Here is a 10475-nt window from a genome sequence, read left to right on the forward strand (position 1 = left end):
CTTTAATTTTAAAAACATTTATTCAAATATGTTTTCTTTATCCTATCAGAGTGGGTGCCTTTAAACCTGTACTTTTAAGTCAACTCATAATGCCTGCACACGTTAAAATGAACTTAAAAGCATAACATACAGAAATTATTTCTTTAATATACTTACATTTAATTTGTACTTTTTGTACTTCTATGTACAAATGTATGTTTAAAGTTTAAACACATTGAAACCGGGTGATCAAACTTTTAAAATGGCTTTACATATTGCATCTCACAAATAAAATGAAAAATGATCAAATCATTTCGATGCAAGGTTGCTTAGAAAACTGTCGCTATTTTTTTTATGACTTTTATTTTGGAAATATGTAGAGCCATGATTTTTTTTTTCATTAACCAGTGAGCAAAAATGTGTAATGCATTAAACTTTATAACTCACAAATATCAATGAATATAATGTTTCATGTCAATATCCAAATGATGAACCAAATCATTGTGATATAACTTGTATATTTATAGCTACAGATAAATATTTTCACAATTTTTCTAAAGCATAGACCTATGAAATATATAAATTTACCATGCATATTTCCATCTTCAGACCTGGAATCATTCTGACCATTAGGTGTAGTTGGTATTTCCCTGACCAGGGCAGTGCTGGCTGCTAAATGAGCCTCTGCTTGCTGTAAAAACTGGATAATCAACTGACAAGGTGAGGGATCTACAATATGAGTAATTTTAAATAATTACATTGAAGATAATTTTTTTTAACTACACTGAATAATTACTTTTCATTCAATGACATGTACTTTTGCTTTCTTATACAATACACATACATTGTATGTTGAAAAAGGATCCAAAATGGAAGATATCCATTTTAGCTTTATTTCAATTTCCTACATTATTTTATTTTTATTATTTTACATACTGACAGTGCATTTATAAACAGAAATTGTTACTTTGCCTTAATTATGTTTGTGGCAAAGGTTGAGGATCTTAAATTGCAACAAAAAAAAAGTTTGCTACTTTTGAAAATGTAAGACATCTCAGTCTCAAATGCATATATTATATATATTATAAATATCCACTGCTAAAAAATGGGCTCAAATTCAATTTAAAAGAGGTTGAACTCTGGTTTGCTTATTCACCACCAAAAACCATTTTGCCATGCTTCTGTGTGTATAATTGTCTTATTATGCCTATTGTTAAATTTAGGTTACATGTAAGGTGAGGTACCCAAATTGCACCTATTTTGACAGTTTTTTAACCTACGTTTATTTATATATGCTTCAAACAAAAGATCTCATTATGTGTTTATTTTGTAGATGTATCATGTATATGGTTTCACCAAATTAATTTTAAATCCATATAGATTCATAGAAAAATTTGTCTGAATGTATTCATTTTTTTCCGAGAACAATAAGGTTGTGGAATACCCTACCATACCAAGTAGCCTGTAGCCCAGACTTAGAAGCTTTTAAGTCTGGTGCAAAACCACATATGTATTGCTAAATCAAACCATGTTTTTAACTATATACAAAAATTAAAAAAAATAAAAAATGTTTTTTTCTTGCAATTATTGTAAATATGTTTAGTTTTAATTTGTTTCCCTAGCATGTGCCTTCTTGTAATCTTCAACATATTGAAGTTAAGAAGTATTATGTAGATGTAGATGTAGATCATCAATGATTCTGTATTAATAAGGAGTACCTAACTTGCATCCATGTTTAAATTTGTATCGTCAAAAGTGGGATAATAGAGCTTTTGTTTAATTTCTTCAAATATTTTTAACAATTGGATATTTAAGTCTGTGCTTATCCTTCATTTTTTTAAGAAATGGATACTTGTAACACATTGTATTTGTTAGTTTAAAAAAGATGATGCTTTGATGACGTTGCACTTTGATGACGTTGCACAGCTATGTTTCCTATGTTTCCGTACATTTTGCTTTTTCAGTAAACACTTCATGATCATCTGTTGATAAATTACTGTGAACATTTTGGGTATATTTAAATATGTTTACCCATATATGTTGAAAGACATGCATCATGTGCATACATGTAGTATCAAATCATAAAAATACAAATTGTTTTGTCTCTAGTCTAGGAAATATTGTTAGATTTCCGCTTCTATTTTTGCTCACCTCACCTCACCTATCCTCTTCATGCCGGTCGGCATTTAAGGCCCTGATTTTTGCTAAATAGGTGTAATTTGGGTACAGTAAGTACTTACATGTACATCCGTTACAATCTTGTAATATTGGAATTAAAATCTAATAAAATATTGTCTGAATCAGCACATCTGTTAACCTGTCAATCCTGACCAATACCATGAATACTCAACATATCCTGTTGGCCCAGGACATAGAGTAATTTTGTAAGATTTAAATAGTGCCATAAATATATAAAGCAAGTATACAAATGTATAAGTACATGTACAATGTACATGGATGTGTAATTAATGAAAATAAAGTAAATGAACATGAATCATGCAAGGCAATTCTTTAATAACATGTTTAAATTAGCATGAAAACAAACACCCATAACTTTTGTTATAAAAATGCTGATGATCAATTGCAATTATCTGAATCTGTTATATATATTAAATTGTTGACTGCACAATACTAAGCATGTCAATAGCATGTATCCCATTTGTGTGTGCAACCTGATCATTTACCTGGGTTTTGTTGTTGCAAATGATTATCCAGTTTATGCTCATCCAACAGAAACTCAAACCATGACACACTAGACATTGACATTGAAGTGTGTCTCATCATCTCATCACTTGGCATCACAATATCTGACATTCTTAGTTCTAAGGTTATAGAATAATAACAGAATGAAAGTTATACACACTGTCACTGTCAGCTCAGCCTCAGGTGTAATGCTTCACTGCAAATTTATTTATTTTTTCATTATAATTTCCACATGTAATGCAATACATTGACAGTAAGTGTTCATAACTTTTATCCATACAAATAACTAGTAGCAGTAGTTTTTGTCGGCTGTTATGGTAGTTGACAAGCACCTGTCCAAGGGAAATAACCAATAATTGAAATCCGGTGTGTGCTATTTGAATAAAGAACAGATTTCAATACAAAGCTATTATAGCTTTCCGCACACACATTTAATTTATTATCATTATCTAAAGTCAGGTTTTCATATATTTACAATGACAACACCAAACACGTGAGATTCCGAGCTCTTTAAACGACTGAAAGGAAGAATATTATTATTCCAACCCTCAATTAATGTTAATCAAGGTAGATCAAGGATTTTACTCTAATAGGCAATATTAGAATGGATTTAACTATTGAATTTCTTGTTTTACTTGCCAAAATCCGTAACATAATATTTTGTCAGTGTATTTTTTTCCAGAAAAAAAGTTATTTATATCATGATTTTTTCTAAAATGTAAGTAATTATGGAAACCTGTAGATAGAATTTTTAAAGAAGGGATTATCTATAAATTGAAAGTGGTCACGTCAGGCGTGCCATACAGGGGACCCGTTTGTTTATTTCAAACCCGGCCAAATCGGTAAATTCCTCACAGACTCCTTTGTAAAAGAAAGGTTATCTGATATTATCATGGCTGAGTTATGTCTCCATATATGGCAATGTTTTAAAATTTTAATAATGCAAAACATGTCATGTCAAAAAGCTATTCTAACACACACAATTTTGTTTTGTTTAGATGAAAATTCTTACAAATGAATTACATTCTTCTTTAAAAATTTGTACATATCAATATGTTCTGATATCAGTATACAATATATATGGAAGTGTTTAACGACCTTGACTGGCTTTTCAGCCCTCGCACGGTTGGTAAGTATACAAAACGAGATTTCATTTCTTATAGTTTTTCATTGAATAAAAAAATTCTTTGTATTACAATAAAGTAAAAGCGGAGTTACGGTTTATGTTTGGTTCAAGGATGATGTACCCTTGTGTTGATTCAATGCTAAAACAAAATAGAAATTTTATACAAAATCTACAGCATTTCCCCTTGTACTGTCATATAGTTGGCATTTTAGTGCTTGATAAATGGAGGATTATTGCAAACAGTGCTAGCAATGATTTCCTAAAATCAAGTTTATAAATTTAGATATTGGTTTAAACTGACACTACTGTTATAGTAGTCTCAGTTTTAAACAAATATGAATATGGACCAATTCACGTACACCTTTCTAGGCTGCGCTCGGCTGTCGGCGTAACTTAGCACGATAAAAAAATAAAAATAAGATTGTTTAGGACTTTTTGTAAACATTTAACGCTAGCACATCATATAATAAATCAAGTGAGTAATCTATGCTTAACATTTTATAACAAAAATATCTGTGGATTTTCTACAAAAATCTTGATTTATTTGCCACAAAATCCCGTCTAACTTTGAAATGCAATGAAACAATAAAATAATGTCAGCTCAGTGCTCAGGTGCTGTACACAAGCAATTTATTATGGATATCCGTTAAACCTCTACAGTTGATATAGATACAGTGGCGGATCCAGATCTTTTCCTAAGGGGGGCCCTCTGACTGACCTAAGAGGGGGCCCGGTCCAGTCATACTTCAGTGATTCGCTATATAATCAACAAAAAAAAAAATCCACAATGGATCCGCCTATGGCATATGTTTATAATGGAGTAATTCATTGAATTAAATACATCATTACAAATGTAGCTCAGGTTGCTTCATCCCTTCTTAAATTTTACGGACGCCATCACGAGTTGGTTGACCATTATCATGATTATGGAATAACCGTTTCACAGATTATATCGGATATGTTCCTTACGTTGTAACTACAATCCCCTTCCCTTTCATGAATGTGACCTACCGAATTAGACTATTCACCGGATTTGTTATAACATGATCAACACGACGGGTGCCACATGTAGAGCAGGAGCTACTTACCCTTCCGGACCACCTGAGATCACCCCTAGATTTTGGTGGGGTTCGTGTTGCTTATTCTTTAGTTTTCTATGTTCAGTCTAAGATCTAAGCCCAAGAATTTGCATCAAAATGATGTTGAATAAAAATTGAACTTATCTCCTACACCACTTAGAAAACACCAAATTTTCAAATTAAACTGTCACATCAATTATATTATGTTAGTTCACAGATACCACATGGTTTCTCTCTCAATTTAAAGGAGACAATTTTTTTGCAAGATGGGATAATAATACACAATACCAATCAAGATTTTTTTTTTTCATTATATGCGATTTTGATTTTTTAACAAAATTTAATTTTTTAAATAAATTGCAAGAATAGAATATTTTAATAACCATATATAAAAATAATTAGTTTTCAAATAGATTTTGAAAGTCAGGATAAACAACATCAAAGAATATTTCCAAAATATTAAAAAAAAGAAAGAAAAAAAAGAAGGCGGGTGCACAGGTCCCTGTGCAAATTGTTTAACTTTGAAATTTTAACACTTTTTTGTTTAAAACATCTGTTTGTTAGTAATATTATTGGTCGCCTTATCAGTATGAAATGACAGACTTATAGCCCTTCTTTACCCTTTTATAATTGAGAGAAGATATGAAATTTTCACTTTCTTGTGCATGGATGTATGACTGTGTTGTGTCATATGTACTATTGTTTGTCTGTTTGTCTTTTTCATTTTTAGCCATGGCGTTGTCAGCTTATTTTCTATTTATGAGTTTGACTGTTCCTCTGGTATCTTTCGTCCCTCTTATGCATTAGAAAATATTTGGCCATAATTGTATTAGTTATTAGGAAAGTTAATAAAGAATGTTAACTAGATAGCAAGAATTGAGACATACTCATTCTGACCTGTATCACACCGAGAAATTGTGAAATGTATGAAAAAATAATCGTAGTAAAAAAGTGGCTAGACTGCGTCAGTGGAACTAGCAGGGTCGAAACCCCACTTGATTTTTCAGGTAGAGAAAATGTTTTCAGTGTTAACGAAGTATCCACACGACTACGCCAGCCATTGTCGAAATGGATTTATTTATATATATCAACATAGCAGACGATCTATGTATTTGATCAATGCGGAAGTATAATTATAATTGATTAGATTTCAACATGCATACATAATTATATATACGATCAGTTGATTTTAGCTAAATTCAATGAATATATCTTGAAGATAAAGAATGGGACCTTGCATCACTACATCTTTCCCGTGATCTTATCTAATTTATATACAAAGACTCCGGTCTGATTACCTTGCATTTACTGTAGTAAACAAATAATCGTAAAAAAAAGAATTATAGTGAAGTAACTTCTGCATCTCTCGTGTGGACTATCACACACTGCAAAATCAAGGAAACATAGTTAGATCAGTGGAAATTCGTATGGAGTTATTGACTGTTGTTTGGGTTCACAAGTACAAGTCTTTAAACAAAACAGGGACGAAAGATACCAAAGAGACAGTCAAACTCATAAATCTAAAACAAACTGACAACGCCATGGCTAAAAATGAAAAAGACAAACAGAAAAACAATAGTACACTTGACACAACATAGAAAACTAAAGAATAAACAACACGAACCCCACCAAAAACTAGGGACGATTTCAGGTGCTCCGTGACATGTGAGAAGACTATCACTTAAAAACGAAAGGTCGAAATGCTTGCTCGAAGTTTACCATTTGTATATGTACAACATGGCCCATCTCTATTATTCATTATCTTTGCTGTTTTTATACTATTGCAGTTTGAAAACTTTCTAATTCAAAGGCTACAGATCTAGAAGGGTCATAAACCTTATTTTTACCCCGTGATTGTACCATAGAAAAGTACCGTACACATAACCGGATTTATAAATGAATTGATTGAAATAAAATTGGCAAATCAAACACACCTATGTAACAAAAAATTTGTTCCGGCGTGACATTTGTTCCACGGGAACAAATTTCATAGGAAATATGTTCCACCGGAACTTATGTCACAGAAAATATGTTCCAGCACTATAAAATTTGTTCCAGAACTAATTTTTTAACCAAGTGTGAAATAAGTTCCGGAACAAAAATTACAGCACCATGACAATGTATAAGTTTTGTTCCAATATTAAAATAAAAAAAAAAGTGAAATAGGTTTGTGTGATATTAGTTTTGAAAGAAGGTATTTTATAGAAGTCAATGAAAATGTTCTGCTGGAACCTATTTCACAGGAAATACGTACTGTGCTTGCATGGGGTACATTTGCAACTGAAGGCATGACTTTAGGATGAAAATAAGAAATAAAAGCGATGATAATGTTTCATAATTTGTATCTATTTTTATCTTTTATGTGGTATTCCACCTCCTTGTTTCCTGTTGATCTGTCATGGGTGTTCTAATCATACATGTACTTAGCTATGGTCATTGGTATCAGGTCCGTTCGCGCCCAATATACTTTCGCACCCTACACGTTCGCACCTCGCATGTTCGCACCGAAGGTCCGTTCGCACTCTACACGTTCGCGCCCAATTTTAATACAAATTCCAGTTGAATAATTGGAAAATCGTGATTGTTGTTTTTAAATGCTTTGATGTAAATACTGAATGTATTTATAGCTTGGTATGAGTAAATGATTGAATATTTTAAATGAAAAACACAAAAGAAAATTGTTTTTAACAGCTTGGTCCCTTTGATCTGAAACAATGACATAATAAAATATGCAATACACTATTAATATATAAACCAAAACATGATAAAATTTATTCAACGCACAAAAACAAACGTAGTCAGAATCTCACTTCATTTTGAAACAAGTCAATGAAACAAAGTTATAGGCAATACACTAAACAAAACATGATTAAGTGTTATTCAATACAAAATAAAACGTTGACAGAATCCCACTTTAATATTAGAAAGGAATATTATTTTTTTAACAATACACTCTCAAAAACATGATTAAGATTTATTAAACACATAAAAAATGCTGTCTCGCTTTATTTTGAGACAATGGAATCAATTATACTTTTAAGAATACCTACTTGCCAAAACTTGATATCAAAGTTATTAAACACAAAACCAATTAAAATTAGGCGCGAACATGTAGGGTGCGAACGGACTTTGGGTGCGAACATGTGGGGTGCGAAAGTGAAAAGGAGCGAACATGAGAGGGTGCGAACGTGAATGGGCGCGAACGGACCCGGATTCATGGTCATTGCACATTTTTAAGAGAGTGTGTTTTTTGTTTCTCTATGTCTTTAAATATAATTGATCAGTCACTTTGTCCTTTTTGAAAACGTACAAATGTTCATCTTTAACTATTATAATATTTTTTTTCCTGAATGACTTTTATTATTATTTCTTATTCTACTCTTTCCTGGTTCATAAGTGTCATTTTTAGTATTATTAATTGAGTATGTTATTAACTTTTGCTTTACTCCACGTACATGATCCAAATTGGATGTTTAAACTTTTTCTATATTACCTTATGATGGCTTATCAATTAAGTACATGTTTTTTATAATGACTTTAAACTCACTGATGACAAGTGCTCAGTATAAAAGAAAACTTGTTTAACCAGGGGAACATATTTCATAGACAAGGAACTTATTTCACCAGGTGAGGAACAAATCTCACGAACATGGAACTTATTTCACTAGATAAGGAACAAATTTCACCAACCCAGAACTTATTTCACCAGGTAAAGTGTGGAACTTATTGCATAGAGATGGAACAAATTATATAGAAATTGTCTGTGAAAAAAGTTCTCCCAGAACATATTTCCTGTGACATTAGTTCCACTGGAACTTTTTTCACAGGAACAAATTTTGGCTCACACCTACAGCATGCTTGTGAATAAGATTATAATTATCAATAAATTTTTAATTCATAGATTGAAAACTTATTTTTAAACTGACTTCTAAAACTAGTTTTACAATGTTTATATTGTAACACTAGAGTTTTACAATGTTTATATTGTAACACTAGTCCTGCATGTTCTGATTGGTTCTCCATCAAACTATTGAGATCTATTGACTCATTCCATACGCTTGTTTACCTTTCCTAATAATGATTTCATGGTTGAGCTAACAAGGAAGCTAACCAAAGAATCTACATGTAGCTTCATAATCGTTGGAATCTGTTGTAAACTTGAAGACTTTTTTTACTGACTGTGCGAGGGCTTAACGGTCAGTCAGTAAGGTAGTTTAAACCACTAGGGACATGTGTACTAGTTACTTTTTACCATGTTTACGCACCATTTATCATGTTATCAAATTGTCTAGAAAAGCAGTGAGATATAATTTTTGTTCCATATGTCTCTGATACTGAACAATCAACAACCAATGATAACTGACTCGATCATTACTGACACGTTTATTCCACTGTGTTATACATTTAATAGTAATCTCAGAAGGGACCAGTCAAAGCTCTTTAGTTAAAGGAAGACAGACAACATATTTCCAAGGGGGAATCATTGGCATCAAGACCGACTTTTTGTTAAAAAGACTGACTGACCTAAGAGGGACCCGCTCCAGTCACGTCAGACACGCTTCAGTGATTTCCTATATAGCCAACCAAATTTTTCTCACGAAATTGGGGCCCGGACCCCTTAGGCCCCTCCCCTGGATCCGCCTATGGATATGAAACAACCAACAAAATCATAGTCATATTAACGATATACATATATGCAAAAGTATTTAACAATATACGAACTCATGCAAAAATTAGGAGAAACAAGTCTTCTAAAGGGTTAGCAGGCAATTCTACATGACTGGCATCTGTCTAGTGAACAAGTGAAAATCATATGAAATTTGAATGAGTTCATGTTCAAAACAAACAAATGTTGATAGGACTCTGTATTCGACGATTGAAACTTTTATTTAATTAATCTGCTACACATACAGATACATGTACATTGTATTTGATAACGGACAATCAAAGCATGCTGTCATCCGTCGAAAACTTTCAAAGAAAAATAATTCTAAATACAAAAATAAAAACCATTTGCACAAAAGTTGTCCTCGCAAGAAACAACCCTCTTTCTGGAAAATCCTACATGAAATGCAAGCCTGGGATATCGCCTCAACTGTGGGACATAGTTCCACATGAAGGTGTTCGGCGGGAATATCGCTTTGTTCATAAAATGAAGTTCACAATTGAAATTAGTTATCAAAGGTACCAGGATTATAATCTAGTATGCCAGACGCGCGTTTCGTCTACATAAGATTCATCAGTGACGCTCATATCAAAATATTTATAAAGCCAAACAAGTAAAAAGTTGAAAAGCATTGAGGATCCAAAAGTCCAAAAAGTTGTGCCAAATACGGCTAAGGTAATCTATGCCTGGGATAAGACAATCCTTAGTTTTTCGGTAAATTCAAAGTTTTGTAAACAGGAATTTATAAAATGACCACATTAATGACTTTTTAATGTTCAAAGTTTTGTAAACAGGAATTTATAAAATGACCACATTAATGACTTTTTAATGTTCAAAGTTTTGTAAACAGGAATTTATAAAATGACCACATTAATGATATTCATGTCAACACCGAAGTGTTGACTACTGGGCTGGTGATACC

General features: G+C 32.2%; 1 protein-coding gene across 1 annotated transcript in view; it reads right to left on the reverse strand.

Moving 5' to 3' along the window:
* The window catches only part of LOC134720877 (integrator complex subunit 8-like), a 39291-nt gene extending 36283 nt beyond the window's left edge, over positions 1-3008 (reverse strand). Inside the window, exons 1-2 of the mRNA XM_063583426.1 lie at positions 2664-3008; positions 568-708 (exon numbers count right to left, since the gene is read on the reverse strand). Coding sequence (XP_063439496.1) covers positions 568-708; positions 2664-2793 — 271 coding nt within the window. The 5' untranslated portion in view covers positions 2794-3008. The remainder of the gene's footprint in view (positions 1-567; positions 709-2663) is intronic.
* Positions 3009-10475: the final 7467 nt, after the last annotated feature.

This window comes from Mytilus trossulus, chromosome 6, assembly GCF_036588685.1.
Source record: "Mytilus trossulus isolate FHL-02 chromosome 6, PNRI_Mtr1.1.1.hap1, whole genome shotgun sequence".
NCBI lineage: Eukaryota > Metazoa > Mollusca > Bivalvia > Mytilida > Mytilidae > Mytilus > Mytilus trossulus.